The sequence below is a fragment of the Alosa sapidissima genome, chromosome 24, assembly GCF_018492685.1.
Source record: "Alosa sapidissima isolate fAloSap1 chromosome 24, fAloSap1.pri, whole genome shotgun sequence".
Taxonomy (NCBI): Eukaryota; Metazoa; Chordata; class Actinopteri; order Clupeiformes; family Clupeidae; genus Alosa; species Alosa sapidissima.
In genome coordinates, this window is record NC_055980.1 from 26,893,539 (window position 1) to 26,918,538 (window position 25,000).

The 25,000-nt window shown below is 41.7% G+C and overlaps 3 protein-coding genes across 4 annotated transcripts in view; 2 read left to right on the forward strand and 1 right to left on the reverse strand.

The window, feature by feature from the left end:
- The window catches only part of LOC121700270 (DNA-directed RNA polymerase II subunit RPB1-like), a 4,884-nt gene extending 1,112 nt beyond the window's left edge, over positions 1 to 3,772 (forward strand). The window contains exons 2-4 of the mRNA XM_042083143.1: positions 1 to 221; positions 1,100 to 1,250; positions 2,051 to 3,772. The exon at positions 1 to 221 is cut by the window's left edge and continues 779 nt beyond it. Of these exons, the coding sequence (XP_041939077.1) occupies positions 1 to 221; positions 1,100 to 1,250; positions 2,051 to 2,171 (493 nt within the window). The 3' untranslated portion in view covers positions 2,172 to 3,772. The remainder of the gene's footprint in view (positions 222 to 1,099; positions 1,251 to 2,050) is intronic.
- Positions 1 to 25,000, reverse strand: part of LOC121700216 — a 1,725,899-nt gene that overhangs the window by 996,840 nt on the left and 704,059 nt on the right.
- Positions 23,937 to 25,000, forward strand: part of mcrip1 (MAPK regulated corepressor interacting protein 1) — an 8,811-nt gene continuing 7,747 nt past the window's right edge. The window contains exons 1-2 of one of the 2 annotated variants that reach the window (XM_042083181.1): positions 23,937 to 24,037; positions 24,948 to 25,000. The exon at positions 24,948 to 25,000 is cut by the window's right edge and continues 42 nt beyond it. Coding sequence is in view for 1 of the 2 variants with exons in the window: in XM_042083180.1 (XP_041939114.1) it covers positions 24,589 to 24,741; positions 24,948 to 25,000 (206 nt within the window). In the remaining variant the exon portion in view is untranslated. Of the gene's footprint in view, positions 24,038 to 24,500; positions 24,742 to 24,947 lie in introns of those variants that run through there. The other variant, XM_042083180.1, reaches the window with a different exon arrangement.

The following is a 25,000-nucleotide window of genomic DNA, read 5'->3' on the forward strand; positions in this document are numbered from 1 at the left end:
CACCGCCATCACCGGGGCTGACCCCGACTCCACTGCCACTGACCCTGACGCCACTGCCACTGACCCTGACGCCTCCCCACAGGTGGTCGTGAAGCCCGTGCGCAACGTCCGCTTCCCCAACGACATCATCTTCCAGGACTTTGTGCGCCATGGCGACCTGGAGCAGATTGGACGCTTCATGAGGGCTCGCAAGGTCCGGCTGGACAAGTTCTTCCTGTCCGGTGAGACACTCTCCTTTCCACTTCCTGTTTCCACATGCATTCATCACATAAAGAGAAAAGATGCTTCGCACCAGATTCAGCTAGTAGCTCATGTACATCTGAAAAAACAGTGGCAGCTGATCAAACATATTGATTGATTAATTGGTTGGTTGGTTGGTTGGTTGGTTAATTGATTGATACATTGATTGATTGGTTGGTTAATCGACTGATACATTGATTGGTTGGTTGGTTGGTTAATCGATTGATAAATTGATTGGTTGGTTGGTTGGTTGATAAATTGATTGTTTGGTTAGTTGGTTGGTTGGTTGTTTGGTTGGTTGATTGATACATTGATTGGTTGGTTGGTTAATTGATCAATATGAGCTCTGCTGAGAAATCAGCTACAGGGGTGCACACCAAAGGCAGTAAAACTAGTGTCTTATAAACACAACAGTCAGTGTGACAACAGATGATCAAACATATTGATTATATTAGTACTTGCCTGATCAAACATATTGATTATATTAGTACTTGCTTGACTCATATTGATTATATTAGTACTTGCCTGACTGGACGTGGCTCGACTAGATGTGGTTAGGGCTTCTGTGTAAGTGTGTCCTCCTCCTGTTTAATGAAAGTGCTGTGTGTGTATATAAAATGCTGTGTGTGTATATAAAAGGGTGTGTGTGTGTATAGAAGGGTGTGGGTGGAGCAGTAGTTTATGTGTTATTGCCTACTCTAACAGCCCCCTGTGTGTGTGTGTGCGCGTGTGTGCGTGCTTGTGTGCGTGCGTGTGTGTGTGTGTGTGTGTGTGTGTGTGTGCCTGTGCGCGTGTGTGCGTGCTTGTGTGCGTGCGTGTGTGTGTGTGTGTGTGTGGGTGCGTGCGTGTGTGTGTGCAGGCATGGCAGCGCTCCATGAGGCTGTGCTCTCTGGGAATCTGGAGTGTGTGAAGCTCCTGGTCTTCTACGGAGCCGACGTCCACCAGAGAGACGAGGACGGATGGACACCACTACACATGGCCTGCAGCGACAGCTTCCCTGAGATCGCCAAGTGAGTCCACACACACACACACCACTCCACATGGCCTGCTGCGACAGCTTCCCTGAGATCGCCAAGTGAGTCCACACACACACACACCACTCCACTACACATGGCCTGCAGCGACAGCTTCCCTGAGATCACCAAGTGAGTCCACACACACACACACACACACACACACACACACCACTCCACTACACATGGCCTGCAGCGACAGCTTCCCTGAGATCGCCAAGTGAGTCCACACACACACACACACACACACACACACACACACACACCACTCCACTCCACTACACATGGCCTGCAGCGACAGCTTCCCTGAGATCGGCAAGTAAGTCCACACACACACACACACACACACACTGTCAGTGTTGCTTTGCTACATACCAGTCAACCCCCAAACCCAACCCGCCGCTTGGAGTCAGTGTCAGTTCCCGAACCCGCCGTTGGTGTAGATGTCACTGTGTCAGCTTTAACTCTGATACTTAACCTCTGTGACCACGTCACAGGTACCTGATGACCATACCTATAAACATGTGCAAAGCCATAAACAAAATCATAAACATAAACAAAACCATAAACATCAACATAAACAAAATCATAAACATAAACTAAACCATAAACATAAACAAAACCATAAACATAAACAAAACTATAACCATAACAGGTGTTGTGTCCACGTCGCAGGTAACTAATGTCCGTAAACATCAACAGAACCATAACAGGTGTTGTGTCCACGTTGCAGGTAACTAATGTCCGTAAACATCAACAGAACCATAACAGGTGTGTCTCTGTGTTCCACATGGCAGGTACCTGATATCCAAGGGTGCGGGTACCAAGGCCGCCAACGCTAACGGAGACAGGCCCGCTGACCTCATCGACCCCGAGTGCAAAGAGCTGGTCGAGATGTTCAAGGTCGGCTGTATCTGAGGACCGGCCCTCCGTCTCTCTGTCCGTCCATCTCCAGCTCTCTCGGTCATTCGGCCTTTCGCCCTCTCTCTTCTCTGGGAAGGACTGGGCTGGAATATGAGAAGGATTCAACCTGAGAAGGACACATCCTGAGAAGGACACATCCTGAGAGAGAAGGAAACAGCATGAGAGAGAAGGACACATCCTGAGAGAAAAGAACACAGCATGAGAGAGAAGGACACATCCTGAGAAGGACACAGCCTGAGAGAGAAGGAAACAGCATGAGAAGGACACATCCTAAGGGCCTACACCAGAATCTCTGATGAGGTGTCTGTCCAGTGCTGGATTGATGTGTGTGATGTGTGTGTGTGTGTGTGTGTGTTTGTGTCTGTTTCTGTGTGTGTATGTTTGTGTGTCTGTATGTGTTTGTCTGTGTGTGTGTGTGTGTGTGTGTGTGTGTGTGTGTGTAAAATGCTTTAGTAGGAAACACACCAGTAGTTAGTTTATCACAGCTCACACACCCTCTGCTCTACCACTACCACTGTGCCCACACACACACACACACACACACACACACTCCCTCTCCTGGGTGTTTGCAGCGTCTAGTCCCACCTCCTCTGTGTCCTACTGCCTGAAAAGTGGCACACTGCCACCTGCCTCATTTGGCCTCAGCAACAGCAGCGGCTGCAGTACACACACACACACACACACACACACACACACACTTCCTCATGAAGATGTCAAATGTCAAAGCCGCGTCTTAATCAAATTACTCATGAAATGCAGTGCTCTCCACGCTGCAATCAGAGATCAGATGGATGCCGACACACACACACACACACCAGCTCTCAGACTGCGATCAGAGATCAGAGGAAGGCCGACAGCACGAGGTGTGAACCAGGAAGCTCATGTTGACCCCTCGTGTGGAGTGGTCGTCACCATGCCATGGGAGTGACTCGTGTGTGGCAGTCCGCACACACACACACACACATACACACAAACACACACACACACAAACATACATACACCCACACACACACACCCACACACACACACATACACACAAACACACACACACACACACACACACACACACACACATACAGCCACAGGGAGTTGTGTGCTGCAACAAGGACGCTAATTTGCTGTGACCACCTCGCAGCTCGTACAGTAGTGGAACTTTGTTTGGAAATGGATTTGGTCAGATAAGGGTCAGACCTGCACACACTCACACACACACACACACACTCTATCTTTCTATGCTTCTGCTGCGTGAGCTCTCATTTGCCTGCTCTTAACACTGAGACAGGAAGTGATGTGTGTGTGTTTCCTCTGCGGGGCAGTTGGAGACCACGCCCACTCCCTCTGCTACCAAGTGGACGGTGTGTCCACGCGGCGGCCATGTTGCTTGTGACGTCACTGGTGCTGAAGCGACGGGTCACTCTGGGAAACGTCTGGGCGTCAAGTGCACAGTGCACCAGACCAGGTGCACCCTGGGTAATGTCTGCGCATTAAGTGCACAGTATACCTGAAGACCTGCTGAATGTCTCCAAAAGTCTTATTTTTCTGTTTGATTTTGTTTTATACATTTTCATAAATAAAGCTGCTTTTTATAACAATCACACAAGGCTCCTGAGTTCTTCTTATATGGTTAATAAAACTACATACTACTACTAATGCATACACCACAGAATAAACTAATGTGTTTCAATAACACAATAAAAGACATTTTCAATATTTTTACAAATAAGCAGGTTAACATGCGTTAGATCAGAGGTTCCCAAACTGAGGTCCACGAGCCATAACCAAGGCTTGCCCATACACTGAATGATAAAGTTGTGCTCTACCATAAACAATGCATCACATCTATAATGATGTGATGATCTAGAACCAGAAGCATAATTGATCTAGAACCAACCTTCAATTATAAAGTACATATTTTTGGCCTTTTTATGCCTTTAATGATAGGACAGTGGAGAGTGACAGGAAGTGAGTGGGAGAGAGAGTCGGGGTGGGATCCGGAAAGGACCACGGGGCGGGAATCGACGGCTGGGGCCACCGACGCTCAATTATGAAGGGGATCCCCAGGGACGGCAGTGGACATAACCATGCGTTAGATCATCCACACACACACACACACACACGCACATACGCACGCACACACACACACACACACGCGCACACACACACGGGCACACACACATGCACGCACGCACATGCACGCACGCACGCACGCACACACACACACACACACATGCGCACACACTCTCACACGGAAGCAGTGGCACCTGACCCCACAGCAGTCATGTCTAATCTAATAGCCATCTGCTGCCAGTGGCCTTACAATGCTGACAACAGCGCTCCCCAAAATAAGACAGTGGGCCCATTGCACAGCACAACAACAGCATCCCAGCACAGCACAACAACAGCATCCCAGCATGCTTTGCTTCTAGCCAGAACCAGAGGATCTCAATCTTTCTGGGGCTAAAGGTCACGCCAAAGGTCACACCAAAGGTCACGCCAAAGGTCACACAGCCACATGCCACATGCACAGCCATAGGTATAATATGCCCACATGATGGTGCCCACAGCCACAGGTATAATATGCCCACATGATGCTGCCCACAGCCACAGGTATAATATGCCCACATGATGGTGCCCACAGCCACAGGTATAATATGCCCACATGATGATGCCCACAGCCACAGGCTGATCTGTAAAATATCCGGCTACTTTATAACTTCCACTTTATGGTGACTATGAGCCTTTATAACATTATAACATCCACTTTAGTGACTGTGAGCCTGTATGAAAATGCTACTTCATAACATCCACTTGTCTGAGCCTGTATGAAAATGCATTGGGATCCTCAAAATTCTACTTTTGTAGAATTGTAGAATTTGTTGCAGTAACAGGCTCTCCTCACAGATTTACAGTATAATAGCCTCTAGATATATTCTTCTAGTGACTCCACTGTCAAATCCTTTGATGAATCGTGGCTTATATTATATTTTATTATATTATTATTTTTATCAGGTCCTATTATTATTATTAGGTTATATTATTATCAGACCTATCTATCTATCTATCTAGGTCATGTTGTTAAATGCATGTGTGTGTGTGTGGGAGGAGGGTAGTGGTGTGTGTGTGTGTGTGTGTGTGTGTATGTGCATGTGCGTGGCGTGTGTGTGTGTGTGCTTGTGTGTGCATGCTTGTGTGTATGTGTGTATGCATGCCAGTGTATGTGTGTGTGCATGCCAGTGTATGTGTGTGTGTGTGGCATTTGTGTGTGTCTTTATGCGTGTGTTAATGACTGTACACAAATCGGCCTGCAGATGGTAGTGTTGAGCGAAGGGTTGCCGGATGAAGTTGAAATTTACACACACACACATAAACACATCCACACACACTCACACACAGGCACGCACACACACACACACACACTCCCGCACACACAATCACACATAAACACTCCTACATGCACACATGCAAAGACACACACATAAACACACACACGCACTCCCGCACACACACAAAAACACCCCCACATGCACGCACGCACACACACACACACACACACAAACATACATAAACACACACGTCCACACTCACAAGCGAACCCACACACACATGTGAACCCCACCCACCACAGAAGCACACATACACACAAAAACAAACACACACTCATTTACATACACAAAAGCAGGGGATGGAGTAGGAGACAAGTTGACAAGCGTGATTTATTTTTGCGAAGAGAGTGTGCAGGACTGGGTGGCGGTGATATTTTGTACCTCTCTGTGGTACATCTAGTTTTAAAAATGTTTCTACCAACAGTGAGATCATTTCAAAGGCAAGAATGTAATGTTTTCTTCATTGTCGTGATAACTACATATTAGACTTATACACCTTACACATCACAGTGTTTTACTGCACTGTAATGTTTCAGCTTTAACATTAATATTTTATATATATATATATATATATATATATATATATATATATATATATATATATTATTGTCTTTAATGCTAGGTGAGGGTTTATACGTCATGGCGATGATGGCCTCTCCTGCACTGGTTCTTATCTTAGCAGCTGGACTTGCCCTTGGAGAGGTAAAGACCATTTCCATAGTTTAGCACAGGCTTGAGCACATCACTGTCTTCTCATTGAGAAACATATATATGTGGGTGGTTGACATTTAGGACAGGGGGAAAAAAGGTTTTGAAAAGAATTTCAGATATCAGGATATTTCTTGATGTCACACCAAATGATGGTGCCATGCCATATGATAAATCATGCCACATAACAATCTTTTAAAGGTGATATATTGTTCAGGATGCCATGCACCTTAATTAGATTCCCAAGGCCTTTGGGAATAAAAACAGCCCCACAATGATACAGCACTTCCACCATAATTCTCATTAGGTATGGGATTCTTTTCAGTCTAGTCATTCTTCCTATATGCCAAACACACCTAACGTGTTTCTAGCCAAAGAGAAACATAACTGGCAACTTCATTATGAAACGCAAGCCCTTGACACTGATTGGCTGCCTTTGCTGCCACTCAAAAGAATGTAACTTCGCCGGCTTCGGAACACAGACAGACCAACTTTTTACAGCTATGGCCCGTTCTAGTTATTTTGAAGGAGAGGGAATGGAATGAGGGGGGGGGGGGGGGCAGTAAGATGCATTTTACATCATTTGTATCCGTTATTCAGATTTACCCAATCTCTGGCACACATTTCTAAAAGGGGAAATTCTATTTTTGTGTTGTTCAGAATGTCTAGCACTTTTCGTATGTTCTTGAATGCAGGTTGTCTATTCAACAAAGACCGTAAAAACGTTTTTTTTTTTTTATTATCTGTCTCCTTTAATGTAAGAATGTGCATCATACATTTCACAAACAGCCAGATATAGTTTAAGACAGGTAAATAGCTTAAGACAGGTAAATAGTTTAACACAGGTAAATAGCTTAACACAGGTAAATAGTTTAAGACAGATAAATCACAAATAGGTTCTCTGTTAAAAACCATAACAGTGTAAACCACTGTGCCACCAAAGGGCATGACATGGGAGTGCTAACCATACATGATTTATTGGGGGGAAAATATGAGATAACTCACCTGCCATGGTAAGCCATCTTTAAAAGATGTTTTCATACTTCCTGAATAACGGATCCCCCATTCCAAGCAATTGCCCGTATAGTGTCACTAAGTGATATTCTTTTTTGAGACAAAATCTTTTTGTTTAGCGATGATTCAAAATATCATGCCTGGACAAGCAGGAATGTTCTGTATGTTCATATAAAACAGCATTAACTGAACAATAGGACCGCATTTCTTTACAGGTTTTAAATATTATTTAGTTATGTCTGACACTCAGGGCCAACAAAATGCCATGTCACGTCAACCTGCGTTTATGTTTATGTTATTTGTCAGTTGCTTTTGTCCACAGCGACTAGGCTATATGAGCAGCACATTATTACATAAGAACAATATTCGGTAACACTTTATTTTAATGTGTCGCTGTTACAGTGTACCTACCTAATTAGGTACAGTGGTACAACCTGTGTAACAACATGTACTATCAGGTACTATCATTGTACTTGCATTATGTATTTGTGGGTACCTACATATAGTTGTTACATTGTAATACTGAGTGCTTTTACAAAACTTTGCCAATTTGCCTAAATTTTCATCAGAGGCAAAGAGCTGACCTGAGACCTTCTGGATGGGGTAAATCTGGCCATGATAGATTTGATATACAAACCATTCTTAGCTCCAGTCAAGGCCTCATTGTCTTCAGTGTACATGTAACAGCTGTGCTGCTACAACCTTGTTACTCTTTGAGACAGTGGAATAAACCTATCAAGTGTACCAGTTAATTACTTACATGTACATATGACGTGTATGTTATGTCTTCGACGTCTTGGAACAGGTCTACTAATTCACATGTACTGTGTGGTGTAATAGCAGACACGTTTCAACACATCAATTACAGGATGCATGACATCATTGACAGGATGTATATAATATGTACATGTAACTACTTAACTGGTACACTTTATTTTAATGGGTTTATTCCACTGTATCAAAAGAGTAATAAATGTGTACCAACACAGTTGATACATGTAATACAGTATGTAGGGTAATGGCAGACATGTTCCAAGACACCAATGACACAACATATACACAACAATACATGTAATATGTAATTGTAAGTACTTAACTGGTACACTTCATTTTAATGGGTTTATGCCACTGTATCAAAGAGCAATAAGTGTGTACCAACACAGCTGATATATGTACTATGTAGTAATTAGTAGACCTGTTCCAAGACATCGAAGACACAACATACATGTCACATGTAAGTAATTAACTGGTACACTTAATAGGTTTATTCCACTGTATCAAAGAGTAACAAGGTTGTAGCAGCACAGCTGTTACATGTACACTGAAGACAATGAGCTGTGTTTATAAAAGTTGTTTAGTCATTCTTAAAAATGAGAGGTTAAAAAACTCTTCGTTTCAGACGTTTGTCTGCCCGGCCGGGGCTCAGCGGAAACTAATTACCATATTCTTAGGGGAGTTTAGTCAAAATTAAAGCTCTTCTTGAAGACAGTTCTTATAACACAAGAAATGTAATTGATCACAATGGATCTATAACAATTTAGGTTCTTTTCTTAAATCCACTTGTATTTACCAGACAGATTTCCGTACCCTCATTTGTGTAATGTGCATTTAGACCACAACGGGTCCTAAACCTTAGTTTTTTGTCGGCCCTGGAGCATAAAAAAGGCCCTAAATGCCTGGCTGAGTTCACTACTCCTGTGTATGGCAATGCATTGCGCAGTATGTTTTTGCCCATTAACAGTGTCTTAGAAAGTAAGCCCTCAAACGGGCCGGAGCCTCTGTTGCAAGGCGTCCGACGTTCTCAGCAACACAGGAGAGGCAGAAAAATACGAGAAAACACTAGACGGTCTTTTTTACAAACCCCTAACCAAAGGTTAGGATTTTGACTTTCCTAGGGTTAAAAATAAAAATAAAAATAAAGTAAAAATAAAAAATACAAAGTAAAAATAAAAAATACAAAGAAAGAAAAATGCATTTAAGTCTCTGCAGCTTTTTATACCCCCGGCCCCCCTCGATCAGGTTGAACATGCCCAAGTATGGTCATATTCTGTCTTGCCATGAAGTAATGGTTCTGCTTTTTTATTTTTCTTCTTGCCAGTCGACTTTTTTGCTGACACACAGCTGGTACATCATGTTCTACATTCTTACGTCCTTACATTACGTTCAAAGCACATTTCATTTAGCATAACACACTTTAAATCTAACACAACCTTTTTATATCTAAGCAAACACATTTTATGTTTCAAGTAAATATTCCTTAAGTCTTCAAAACGCTTTATGTTTTATAAGCAAACACTCTGAATTTAAGCAAAACATAGAATTTTCTAGCAAAAACAATTTTATGCTTTTAAGTTAAGAAAACACACTTTTATTCTAAACTTCTAAGTTTTTAAACATTTTAAGTCTAACTTGTCACACTGGTTGTCTATCATTACCTTGCAGCATTTGCACATTTTTTCTTTGTTTTGGAGCAAGCTGGATTTAAGCAGTTATACAACTAAAAAATTCAAAATTTTAAAAAATCAAATTGCAAATTATGATACTTCGCACATTTTCACTTTGTAAAGTCACGCTACAGTACATTCAGCAATTCACCTGATTCCGGTTTAAGCAAGTTTTGTGACCTTGACTATTCCTTGTACTTAAGTGTCTTTCTCACATTTTATTCACACAAGGTTTGATTTACAAATATCATTTCAATTTTGTTTCCAAAGTCTCTTGGCAGCAAGTTTCGGTCCATTTTTGCCAAATATATAATCACATAATATTTTGGATATGTCTGTAGCCCCCCCTCCATTTGAAAACCAATAAAAATGTTGATCACAAAAAAACACACATGTCATTCCTTCAGAGGTAATTTCATCCTTGAGAGGTAAGTGTTTTAAGACATGTAATCATCTCATCAAAATTTTGAATGACTTTCTTGCATTGTTCAGCTAACTGACTGATGGACTCTCTTAACTTTCTGTCCTGTTCAGTGGTCCCAGTGATTTGGAAGAAACCAGTAATTGTCGAAATCAGATCTCTAAAAGACACGTCTATCCCCAGAGTTTTCCTTTTCATTTCAGACACCTTTTTGAGCATAGCAACAACAGCGGCAACAAAAATTCCAACAACACAGGCAACAAAAGCAGCCGCACCAGCAGCAGCAGTACTAACTGCAGCAGCAGCAGGAGCACCCACAGCAGCAGCAACAACAGCACCAACCAGAGCAGCCACAACAATAGGAGCACCAGCTACAAAAGCAGCAGCAGCAACACCACCAGTAGCCACAGCCGCAATTCCAGCAGCAGGACGAGCAACAGCACCAACAACAGCACCAACAACAGCACCAGCAAGAGCAGCAGCAGCCACAGCTAAACTCAGTCCTTCAGTATAACGAGCAAAACAGAAAGTGGTTACTAATGCTATTGCTAATCCTGCAATAATAGCACCTACGGCTGTTGCTGTGTTTGCTTTTTTGTGCATTCCATTTATGTTTTTAGCACTTTCACTCAACATCTTTACAATATATTCCAGCTTTTCTCTTTTAATGGCAGTTTCTAAATGCATTATATTTTTTGGATCCACTCTCTGTGGGCCTTTTTGTCTTCTTTTTTGTTCTGTGTTTGGTTCTTGTTTCATTTTCTGAAGTTTTCTCCAAACTGAGTTGAGTTGAGTTGAGTTTTTCTCTGCAGAGTCTGATGAGCAGGTTGAACTCTGACCTATTGGTTTGGATTGTAGGCCTAAATCAGTTCACAGTGAAAGTTGTACCGTCTGCTGCTGTGATCAGGAAGACTCTATGGACACAGAAACAAACACAATGTTGTATCTTCTGGTTTCCAGGGTGACTGTGCAGGTAAGGACTGACCCACCTGACTGAGCGGCAAACACATCAGTGACCAGATGAAACCACGTGGGGATAATACTTCAGGTGCCAGGGGAGAAAACCATCAAAATAATAAATAAAGCACATACAGTGGGTACTGCTTTGAAATGTCCAGCTGCACATGTGACCTCACGCGTGAATCACACGTGTATTTATATTTTCCCAGTGAAGCTGCAATGACCCAAACAACCACCAGGTGGCACTTGTGAGCAGGGGTAGGAACGTCGGCTTTTGCTGCTTTGAGTCTATGCATGCCAGTATGCTACAGTATATTATACCCAACATATTTACCCAACGTTTTTTCGGTTGTATCGACAATATTACCCCCTGATGAGCTTTCATTTCGATGGCTGATAGGCCTACAGTACGTCTCCTGTGACAGTCCCAACATTTAGAACTATAATCAATCAATCTTCTGGTTTTAAAGGTTATATCTAGCCTGGAAAATCCAGACCCTGATAATCTAGAAAGATTAAGGGTCTGGCCAAGAACAATGTAATGGCCCAACTCAAGGGGTGGCAACAAGCATGCATTTAAAAATCTGACTGTACGCAATTGGATAACACTAGACCATGTTTACTCTGAATGATTTCGGACTTCTACGCATTCGGATAACACTACGACCAATGTGTACTGTCCTCCAACGTTGCAGCGCTGTCTTCATCAGTTTAGCTCGTTCCCCGGGATGTTTGGGTAAAAGTAAAGTGCATCATTGCTCCTTGCCAGAGTGTCTCGCAGAGACAATTCCATTGTGCTCTCTAGAGAACTCTGGATTTCCAGGGTAGGTTATATCAGCGATAGCGGGGATACATCACTTCTGTTGATGTTCAAACAAAACAGAGAGCTATCCTGCTACTCCCTCCCCCTCCCTCCCATGCAATTAAACACTTTATTATGACCGCAGTGCAGCGCTTTTTTTTTTTAACCACAAACTGCTAATAAACGTTTAACGCTGGTCTTCGGGGCACACGCAAAGTAAAAAGAAATCGCTATTTCTATCCCACTAACAAGGCTCAAAATAGCACCACACTTCCACGGTAGCATAATGAGGGGCCACAAGCGGGCACCATCTTGGGAAAAAGTTTAGCTTGCGTTGCTGCAGTCGTGCAACGTGAGCTGAATTGTCACGTGACTGTTTTCATGGTCATGAGATGGTCTACATGGTGACAATTGTTGACAACTATACATTTACAACTGATAAAACAGATATAATATCACTAAATCAGTGATTTATTACATTGGTGGGAAGTTAAAGTAAGAACTTTTTTAACTTCCCGCCAACTTCCTGCAAAGTGGGAAATTTGGTTATTACGTTGGCAGTAGGCAAAAGCTATTATGTTGGTGGGAAATTATTACGTTTAAAATGTGCAGATTTTGTGCAGATTTGTATTACGTTGGTGGGTTATTACGTTACAAGGCTCACACAGAAAAGATCACATTCTTGAAAGAAAATGGTTGCCTTTGGGTCGAATCAGTGACGCATGCATGTCAGGTCAAAACCAGGCCATTTATTTTCGTAGTGGGTGATAGGCCGAGTCGCGTTTGCAAGAGGGCACGTCCTTGCCAGAGTGCCGAATATGTCGGTGATAGTGACACAGACGTTACCGACCAAGAGGATGAATTATGGAGCCTAACAGCACTAGAAAGGTGATTTTGTGAACAGAAAAAACATATTTATGTTACACAAGTCCTTTGACCCAGAAATGTAAGTGTCAGAAGAGTGACAGGCTCAAACAGCGCATATTTCATAAAAGACGCTATATCCCCATTTCTAGAAAAAAAAAAACAGGGATTTTGATAGCTAGCCTGACGTTGTCATACTCAAATTCTAGTCAGAATATGAGTCTGATACTGCTCCATTGGGACGTAATCAATGTTCCCTCTAATTTTTTTGAGCACTGAGCAAATATTTTGTTTTCTGAGCGCACATTTCAGCACTGTGAGCAATTCGCAACCACGCGACCTGCCGAAAAAGACCACGAGCCTGTGTTAGCCATAGGGAATTCAAAGAGATAGCAGCAAATGCATCAATATGTCTAAAAAGATTGATATTTATTCAGTATCCTTTATAATGGTTGGACTTGTGGAACATTTTAATGATGTTGTTTCACCAGTCAGTTTAGTTGAACTTAAAGGATCTTTGGTTGAACTTCAATAAGGTTTAGAGAGGTTATGAATGGTTCACTGGTTATGACTGATAATGATCACACATGATCATAATGTATATATATATAAAATAAAAGTATCCAAGGTGTTTAGTAATTTCTCAGCAGGTACAACATTTAAGTGGAACTTCATTAAAAGAAAAATGCCAATGCAGTGCTTAACAATAATAGGCCTATTAAATTGACATGGTGTCATTTTTCCTAAAGGTAGCCTATATAAACAATTTATAACTGGAGTGGTTTGCAACTAACTAGGCTACAAAACTTTGGGCCCCATCATGACATTCTAAAGTGCATCGTCACTCGTCAAAAGTCTATTCAAATTTAGTAGGATGTCCAGTTCACATTGGGAGGGTTTTCGTTATCAAAAGTGGAGCGCATGGCGCAACAAGGTGTTCCTAAGTTTTTTAATCAGTCATATGGGTGTGTTTGGGGCGTAACATCATTTAAACCAATGAGAATGACATCTGTCATTCCCTTTAACGGCGCAAAGCGCGATATGTCAAATAAATGCATCAGTATTTTGACATTCAACGGCGCATTTGAAGGAGGCTGCTTGCGAGACCGTATGGAATAGTCATTCTTAAACCATGCTTTACTAAAACCTAGCATAGCCTTCACGCATTTGCACTCGTCTATTATTTGAACTCATTGGCAAAGTGAAACTAACTTCACCAAGGTGTCAGTCAACGAAGACAGTTATATGCAGTTACTTTCACTATTGACTGACAATGGGTTATATGGGTAATATACCGATGACAAATTTCAATGTCATCTTAGACCAAGCTACCACTGACAACTTTAGAGCAATATAGCGATTAACTAATACCCTACTACGATTTTGTTATCAATTCACACCACATGTTGACAGAATAAAGCGAGCTGGCTGATGTTATCGTAAATTAATTAATGTTACAATGGCTGCCACTGAGGATATGAGATGGGTAACGTTAATCACAAAACAATAGAGGCAAATATACACTTTTGTCAGTATGAGTTGCTGAACCTGTAGCAAACTGCTAAGTTACTCTACGTGAGTTGGTGAACATGTAATGCTAAACTGCTAAATTACTCTACGTTATTTTACCGTAACTTCAGCAAGGGAGAGATATCTAACATTTGTTTATTTTACCTAGAAGCTAGCCTGATGAGCCAGACCCACTGGCAGCAAATGTAATTCGCTGCTGCTAGGGGCGCGTCTAGATTTCTAGGCTACCTAGAAGCTATACAATCTGCAAACTCAACTCTTCATTCTCAACTTTTCAACCGTTCACCCGAATACCTTTCAGCATACAAAATTAAAAACTGAACATGTCTGAACATGTCTGAACATGGCAGTAAGAAATATACATGAACTTCACGTTAGCAGATCAAACTTACCAGCAAATTATGTTACAGCAACGTCTGTGTCAGTCCATCTTGTAGGCCTAACGTTAGTCTCATATAAAGCCCCGCCCTTTTACCCATATATGGATTGTCCAGGAGGTGGGCGGGGTTAGGATTTCCCAAGGTTTTCCAAGATGGCGCCGCCCATACCCCCCATAAACGTCTTCATAACCGTTCTTCAGAAAATCTATGGGTGACGTTACAGACGCTTTGTCCATATTTTTTACAGTCTATGGCTACTGCACTTAAAACTTAATGTAGTGATAAAAACAGGTTAAGTTTTTGGGTTTCCTGTGTTTTCTAAGTCCATTAAAGCTAGTGTTGTAGTCTGATGCGTGTGTTTAAATGAAGATGAAGTTAGTTATTTCTTTCCTATTGATGAGTGGATTTATTAACAAAATTAAACAAACATAATACTGCAAAATAAACTTAAAGAGAGTCCTTTGTAGCTTATAGTTCTTTGTTCCAAGTCATGGCAAGACGCGCCCCATTGACACGTTGACACGGTCAATGACGGTTTCCGCGTACACCCACTACACCGTCTGGCCTGTGTCACTGCACCACCTTAAATAGGTAATACTCCCTCATCCTATGGAGGGACACCCATGCAGTGGTGAATGCCCACTAGCACAATACAAATTCAGGATAATTAATTTAAATAACTATATAATTTCAACTTAAATTAATAACAATAGAACTTATAATAAACCAAAATAAATGAATGGCTCCTACACACCGGCCCCTAATTGTGTGTCTAAGCATCAATTATTAACAGAAATACTGTACAAGGAGCCGTTAATGTACTCTGAACAGTTTATCATTTTGTATAATAAGCAAATATTAAAAGGTGAGTATACAGAAAGTACACTTATCTTTATATCTAATCATGCCATCCAGTCTTCATTCACTGAACTCTGAAGCTTCTAGAAGCAGGCAAAGATTTCAAGCCCATAACATTTTTGCCACATTCAGCAATCAATTCCTCACAACCGCTAGCTGCCCATTTCATGAGCATAGCCTAGCCCAGAGTCCTGCAATGGGTCGGGTATCCGCATAAAAGTGGCTCAAATGGGTGGATTGTGACATTCCTAAAATTCACGGGCAGACAAGGATAAGGAACTCCTTGCGTGTGGATTCTTTGGGTAGATAAGTATAAGTAAGTAAGTATATGTATATATATTCTTTTGATCCCGTGAGGGAAATTTGGTCTCTGCATTTATCCCAATCCGTGAATTAGTGAAACACACACAGCACGCAGTGAACACCCAGTGAGGTGAAGCACACACTAATCCCGCCGCAGTGAGCTGCCCTCCGGTTAGTCCGAAGTGCTAACCAGTAGGCCACAGCTGCCCCAAATTAGATAGCGGATGAGAACCAAAACAGTATTTTAGTTTGCTGAAGTAAAACATAAATGAAAAATATGTGTATTTGTATGTTTGTATATTTGTATATTTGTATGTCTAAATTACCATTACCACATCACAAATATGTGTTCTAGTCAACAATAGCATAACCTTTGACCATCACGTCAGTGACTTTAATTTCTTCGATGCATCTTGTCGTTGTTTGTGATGCTCAGTTACTACTACTGTAGGTCTATTTGTGTAATGTTCTCATGCAACAAGCTTTGGGCTTTGGTTCGTTATTGTAAGATTCAGCCCTAATGCAAAATGTTAGCCTAAAGAAAAATGCCCGAGTTATCAGGTTCCATAGCCTAAAGGTGCCGATGGTAGCTTGAATCGCGCAAAAGAAAGCGCACTTTAGGCTATTATTCATTACCTTAATATTTATATTGAAAGTGAAATAGGCCTACACAAATCAAATGTGAAAGTTTACACGAACTAGCCTTGAAGTTGATCACGTTTTTAGCATGTTCAAGTAGGATGGTATAAGCTAGCCTACATAGGCTATTATTTGATGTAATTTCCCGTTATCAACACATGTTATAAGTCACGGAAAGCATTAGCAGGCCCGTCGCTAGAAGGCAAGCAAACCAAGCAATTGCTTGGGGCCCCGAGCTGGCCAGGGGCCCAAAGACAACGACTGGTTAAAAATAAAATGCAACGACAAACTGTGAGCGCCTCTTTGATAGTCAATGCAGTAAAGTGCAACAACACTGTTACCGGCAATACCGGGATCCCCCTCAAGGGGGCCCCTCTCAGTAGTCGCTGACAGCAGCCAGCCAGCCAGGTTTGTGGTCTCTGTGCTGCCGCGAAAATATAAAACAAGCAGTCATGATGAAGCGGAGTTATGCGTCCGGAAGCCAGAAGAGAAAGGAAGAGGATGACAAGAAAAAACAAGACAGTGGTAAGTGATAAATTACACTGGATAAAATAGCTCTACTTGTCTTGTACAAATGGTGTAATGTCGCAGCAGCAGCAACTACCTGCCTGACGGCCCATGCTGCTTGTAACAAACTAGAACAGTTAGCACAACTTTTTTTTCCGAACGTTGAATGAACGAGTACTTATGTCCTTTTGATTTCTTACAGGTTGGGTCGTTGTTGCACATAACACGCTAGCATTGTGCTAATGAATGACGTCATTGACACATTTGAAAGGCTTTTTAGAGCAATTAAGTGACTTTAAAAAATATAATACTCAACCAAGTGTATTTTCTTTACCTCCCCTTTCAAATGCAATACTCAAATTACTTGAAAAAAAATTATATCCCAAGAAAAGTGGAATTTGAGGGGTACAGCTCCATAGACCTCCATGCATTCTGCACTCGTGGACGAGCGCCCTCATGTGGAACCACAGAAGGAACTGCAACCAGTTCAGAAACAAGAAGTTTTCCGAGAGTGGCAGTTCTCCCCTTATTAGACATTCTCTGGTAATATGTTTATTAACAGGATAAGGAAGACGCAGATCTGTTCCAGAATCACTGTTTATCGTATATAATGACATAACATTGCTATAGCTTTGTAATAGGTTTTGATGAAAGTGGTATAGCTTCTCTGCTATACTAACTATTCGACCGTGATAATCTATTTACCAAATGGGGGTTAGGAAAACCACACGATAAATTCCGTGCATCAAAGCAGACTGGAACATTCATGTCATTCATAGTAGTATTCATGCACGCCAGCTGTTTACTGTCTTTAAAGCATCAGGTGCGTCTGTCTAATTTTCAAACAGCAGAATGCTTAAATGCTATGTTAAAGGCACACTATGCAGGTTTTTTAGCTTAATATGCTAGTTTTTTTTAGCTTAATTTACCATAATTTAACAGCTTCAGAGTCATTGGAATGGTTATATGACTTTTCGGGGTGAATAGACCTCTCCAGAATAAGTCCCGCCTCCGTAACTTCCGTATCCATCCAACTTCCGGGCGTCGATTGTCTATTTGAAATAACATGGCGTTTCGAAATATCATACCGGTAAAACATCTGTAGGTAGTGAAGTAGAAAAAGCTGGTGGGCAGATTGGCCTACACACTTCTGCCATCTAGTTTCCACTGGATTTTTTTTTTTTTCGGTGCCGTTTAAGTAGTATATTATAGACTATACTACTTAAACGGCACCGAAAATCAAAAAATCCAGTGGAAACTAGATGGCCGTGTGTAGGCCAATCTGCCCAGCAGCTTTTTCTACTTTGTCACCTACAGAGTTTGACAGGTACGATCTTTCAAAACGCCATGTTATTTCCCATAGACATTTAACGACCGAAGGTTGGATGGATACGGAAGTTAGGAGGCGGGACTTATTCTGGAGAGGTCTATGGTGGCCGTCTCGCTTCCCCCTAGCGCCTGTGAGCGGAAAAACCACCCTTGCAACTGTGGGCCGACGGCCTCAGTGTCAGGAAGTATAACGAGTGTAACGAATTGCTTTACTGCATTCAAATACACATACACTCCAGGCACCGGCTAGAAAAAGGTAGCGATGGATTTTCTCAGACATTCATCATGACAGAGCCAGCGAAAAAGAAGCAAAAATCGAGAAAACAGTAAGGAAATTGCCAATACTGCATAGTTTACCTTTAAGCTACAAGTAGGCCTAGGTCAATGTATAACATTAGCTTGGGATGTTTTTACAGTAAGCATTGGTAGTTGTGAAAGCAGCTGCATCCCTTCTAAATATCAAAATATGGAAATGCTAACATATCTTTTCTTTCTCCCTCAAGGTGCTTTGCTTACATTTCTCAGCCCTCAGGCTCTTCCTAAGGATACCTCCACTGATGGAGATGGCCTGAAAGGTTAATCTTATGTGTGTGTGTGTGTGTGTGCTTGTATTTATGTTGGATTTTCAAATTGCTATACAACCTGCACTCTTTATAGTTTGAACAATGCATCGTTTTTCTGCATAAGATGGCAGTGTTTAATTTTCTCACTTTGTGAGAACTGAAAAATGTTAATGTGAGTGTGTGTGTGTGTGTGTGTTTAAGTATGTTGGATTTAGTTATTGTGCACTTTTTTACATTTATATTGGATTTTATGGTACGGTGGTGTTTTTGCAAATGTTCAAATGTTCAAAACTAATGCACAGTATATATATATGCAACTGCAGTATTGCACTGTCAAAATGTTGTATTTATATAAACTGTGGGTGAACTTAAACTGTATGGCTATGCGGTGGTTCCTGTAGGCTTTGCGTGCGGTGGGGGGGGGGGCTCCATGTCCATTTTGCTTGGGCCCCCCAAATTCCTTGAAACGGCCCTGAGCATTAGTTCAAAACGTAGCCTGAGGGAATGGATCAATGATATAGGCTATTGTGTTCCAAACCTGCTTAATATATCCAAATGTCTTGTCTTGTCTTCTGGCTGCTGAACGTCGGATTTCTTGTTGTGCGCTGTCAATTTCTCTTTCACTTTCTCGATGTTGTGTGCCTCTATTTTTCCCACCTACTGGTTTCCTTGTGCATGTGTGTCACACATGCTTTCGTTGTTCACCGCAGCTGCAGGAATTCAGTGCCGTCCCGAGCCTTTTGGGGGCCCTAGCAGAATTTCATTCACCTGCACCTTGGAGTCACCTGCGCTTGACAGGGATTTCAGTCACTCATTTCAGTCTTTTGTCACGCTCTCCCGCCACACATTGTATTTCTCACGCAGAAAAACTATTTATATATTTAATATGCTGCCGCAGCGCCCAAAATGTCTCTGGCCGTGCCGCTCTCACTATGGAACCGGCAGGAATCAAGCGCGTCTCCCCTGGAGTTGAGCCTGCCACTTTATCAGCCAATCAAAAATAACGAGAGGGGCTACACAATAGCCAATCAGAAAATAGCACTATTGTATCTGGGTAAGATTTAACGCAACAACCAATGAAAAAACGCATATCCTGGAATTGTTGAACGTAAATTATTGAACGTGAACCTGTTACCTACTTCTTCCAAGTTTCGTTCACCTTGAAGCTTCGAGCATCAGTTCATGGTTTCAGCACAGAGTAAGTCATCTTTTAATGTTACAACAAATCCACAACTTGTTTGACACAAACAATGACAATGTGACCACTGCTAGAGAATGTTTCCCAGATAATTAGCATCAGTTGTGTCATGACTGTCTGTAACTTAGCCAACAGTTTCACAGCCTGCATTGACAACACTTGCTCAGAACAAGTAGCCTATGCCTAGTCATAGCCTACTTTCGTTCACACGATGACTGACATATTGTCACATTCTAAACATCTCTCGCTCCAAATAGGCTTAATCATTTTATTAGCACTAAACAAATTAAAGTGTATTGCATAGCCTATTGTTATAGGGATTTAGTTATTGTGCACTTTTTTACATTTATATTGGATTTTATGGTACGGTGGTGTTTTTGCAAATGTTCAAATGTTCAAAACTAATGCACAGTATATATATATGCAACTGCAGTATTGCACTGTCAAAATGTTGTATTTATATAAACTGTGGGTGAACTTAAACTGTATGGCTATGCTGTGGTTCCTGTAGGCTTTGCGTGCGGTGGGGGGGGGGCCTCCATGTCCATTTTGCTTGAGCCCCCCAAATTCCTTGAAACGGCCCTGAGCATTAGTTCAAAACGTAGCCTGAGGGAATGGATCAATGATATAGGCTATTGTGTTCCAAACCTGCTTAATATATCCAAATGTCTTGTCTTGTCTTCTGGCTGCTGAACGTCGGATTTCTTGTTGTGCGCTGTCACTTTCTCTTTCACTTTCTCGATGTTGTGTGCCGATGTTGTGTCCCCTGTGTGTGTTGTTTTCCCACCTACTGGTTTCCTTACCTTGTGCATGTGTGTCACACATGCTTTCGTTGTTCACCGCAGCTGCAGGAATTCAGTGCCGTCCCGAGCCTTTTGGGGGCCCTAGCAGAATTTCGCGTCAGTTAGCGTTAGCATCAGTTGTGTCATGACTGTCTGTAACTTAGCCAACAGTTTCACAGCCTGCATTGACAACACTTGCTCAGAACAAGTAGCCAATGCCTAGTCATAGCCTACTTTCGTTCACACGATGACTGACATATTGTCACATTCTAAACATCTCTCGCTCCAAATAGGCTTAATCATTTTATTAGCACTAAACAAATTAAAGTGTATTGCATAGCCTATTGTTATAGGTCACTTTTAAAATCATGTCATATTATATAATTATATCCTGGCCTGAGAGGAAAGCCCCCTAAAAGGTCCAGGTTAGTGGATGCTCAGAGGTGGTGAAAAGGCCCATTATTGAATTGTCAGTGCCATGTGTCAAATCTTTTCTTTTGCAAATATGAGCAATTATAAATGATACTTTTGCCCCATTTTGATTTAGGAGGGCATTTCTCCTACATACTGTAGCCAATAATCAAATGCCTGCTCTCTTTTGGAAAGCTGAGACACTGTTGGAAAACAATTAGAATAACTGTGTGATGTACTGACACAAAGTTACAAAGGATAGATTATTCTTTTCTTTTTCTACCGGATAACAAGCATCTTTGAACTGACCACATTTCAGCCCTCTAGGTCTTGACTTGATATGACTAAGTCCTAGCATTAGGTCTTGTCATGCTGTGTGCAAAAGTAGATCAATATAGAATGACAACATGAGTACTTTAGACCATTATTTGCCAAGGTATGCTCATGCATTTGGTAAAATGCCCTATGAAAACTCCCAATAGGACTTTGGGTTCTCCAAAATGCATACTGGCAATCAAATGCTTACTGCATATGAACCCCACATAAGCATAATCTTGGCCTCAAATGAAAGGTAATACTCTGAAGTTTCATGCTTGCATTTGTAGGCTAGTTCAGGTTCTGATATGACTACACTAAATATGGAATAATTACAAAAAATACAAATCTTTACAATTTCTATTTCAATTCAATTGGTGTGTATAAGATGGGCTATATTTCTGCACAACTAATATTGGATAAACTGTTAACCGACCTGGGGCTGGTGTATGGTAGCTGGTGATGCTAGTTGCGCGTGTAAATCCTCACACCCCTAACCTTAAGAACGGCTCTAACCGCTGAGTTGGAAGCTTGGACTTTTAGCTCAGTGGTTAGAGCGTTTGACTCCCATGCCGGTGTGTTGAGGTGGCGGGTTCGAGGGCCGTGAGCGGTGGACAAATTGACCTCTGTTACACTGGAACATCTGAAGGCATATTAATAACAGCAACAAAAGTTGTAGTATTATTAATGAAACACCCCCATTCTCGCAACTCGTCTTACCAGCCACCCCTTTAACCCTCGGACAGGGGGGGGGGGGGAATTGTCGACGGGGAATGTCACTCTTGCCTTTCCTCAAAACTTGAGGGCCCTGGCTTGAAGATTAGACACAAATGTCACGCCATGTTACATACAGTGAGGTTACGCAAATACAGTGACGGATTATGAACTACTGTTCCCCTGGGCACAGATGCATAGGGACCCCCCCCACACCCCACACACACACACACACACACTATTTGTGCAAAAGTGGGTGCAAACGGGGGTGGGGTCCCTATGCATCTGTGCCCAGGGGAACAGTAGTTCATAATCCGTCACTGTATTAATACATAACCTGTATATGGTTGTTTCTGGGGGGTCTTCCCCCAGAAATTATGAATTTAGTACGTGTGATTTCCTGTATTCTGGTGCATTTTTGGGATGGTCAGCTGGAGAAGGGCAATACCCAAATTTGTTCAGATTCATAGCCTATTGACTTATTGAGAGGGGAGCCATGGCCTACTGGTTAGGGATTCGGACTTGTAACCGGAGGGTTGCTGGTTTGAACCCTGACCAGTAGGACATAGCAAGCCACCTAACCCCTCTGCACCCCAAGCGCCGCTGTAGCAGGCAGCTCACTGCGTCAGGATTAGTGTGTGCTTCACCTCACTGTGTGTTCACTGTGTGCTGAGTGTGTTTCACTAATTCACAGATTGGGATAAATGCAGAGACCAAATTTTCCTCACAAATTTCCCTCAAAAGAGTATATATACTATATATACTAGTGATTTCATGCAGCTTCTTGGACTCGGTAGGCTTATTCAATAATCCATCCTTGCTCACATGCCACAATTGTTTTAGGGCTCCACTCTGGGCTTGGTAAAACCCTGTTTTAAAATAGTTGTTATTTACACCAAACCAGTCACCTTTTAACCTTAGAGGGTACTAAAATCACAGATTTATTTTAAACTTTCATATTCAAAGTGAAGCACTAAGTGTGGTTTACTAAAGCTGAATTGGAAAAATAACAAAATACAACAGCATTTGTATTTGTTATAAACAAGTATCAGTTTAATGACTTGTTCAACAGATCTTTGAACAAATCTGCAAATGTGCATTAAATGATACAAAAATAAATAAATATATATATATATAAATATATATATTATATTATATATTCCAAAAAAATAGATACTTATTCCTACTGCAGTGGACGAGCCTGCGATGATAAAATAAATAATTAAAAACCTATGTTAAATGTGTCATGTCATAATAACAGGCTATGTTACCATTTGCCATCAAGAAAAATCTCACCTGCTGTATCATCAGCCATGGAGGCAGATACTTGAAACATCAGGGGCAGGTAGAGTTGTGCAAGTACTTCAACATTGTTTCTGGAAAAAATAACATTGCACAAGTGCATATTGATCGAGCAGAATGAGTTTATTTTGCCATCATTACTTACTCATCAACAAGCAATTCCACACCTAACAATGTATATTCTATTGGCAAATGAGGCATAATTGCAGTATGGTAAACACTAACAATCAACTTATTTATGACTATTATAGCGGAGCTCTGGCTCCACCTATGGATATTTGTCAAAAAGGCAATGACAAAATTGCGCTTGCGCATTGATATTTGTTTCCGTTTTGCTAACCCGGAACTGTCTGGTTGGCATAGGCAACGTCGCTTCGGCCAAAGAAGGCCTACATTTTTACCATTTTAAGAGAAGAAATATACCAATAAAGAGGTATGAGTTTTTTTCAGCGTAGCACATTTACAGCGATCTAAGATTTGTGTTGATTTGGTGTTTTACTTTTGCATTAAACTATCTCCACAGGATGTAGGACAATCTGTTCCTTGCAACCCAACATAGTCAACGTTATCTTCGCTATTGTATCCTATGTTAGCTATCTTAGCTTGCTTGCTAGCTGATATAGTACACAATAACGCTAGCTAGACTTCTGCCCACGGTGCTGCAACAGCGATGGTATTTATCAACTAGCTGTCATGCTATCTACAAGCTATCAACAAGATAACCTAACCACCGTAGTATCATTACACACTGTTTACATATAATTGCACGAGCTTCAGGCTACGTGGCTGTTTGGGGTTTGGCCATTAGTCAGAAATTTGCATTTCAGTCACCAGCTTACGACAAGAAATTGCACGAGGGTGATGCTTATTGCTGCTTTGAATGGGATGCTTATTAACTTTAGCTTACACCTTGTCAGACTAACATGTATCCTACTTGTATCACGATCTTGGAACTTGATCGAGTTTAAAATGTTATGAGTGAAAATGTGTAAGACTCGGCGGGCGAGTTTTCGGCATTACAATTCCTCGTCTCATAGCATTAACGCTGCTGGACATTGCTATGTGCAGTGGGCTAACGGTAGTTGCACTGTCAGCAACGACGAGATATGTCAGTCCCCCACAGTTATTGGATTATGGGTGTGTTCCTCTGGACAGCAGCACACCGCTGACTTTGCAATATGATTTACTACACTTGTCGATGGCGAGCAACACTGTATAGCCTACTGTACATTAGTTCAATTTTATCTGAATATGAATCGTTAGGACTGTTAATAGATTGTCTAAACTTTACGACGTTCTTTATATTCGTTTGTAATAAATCTGTCACGTGTGCCTTTCACCAGAAACAAGTGCAGAGAAGGAGCAAGAGTTGGTTCCACCCAGAAAACGTCAGTAG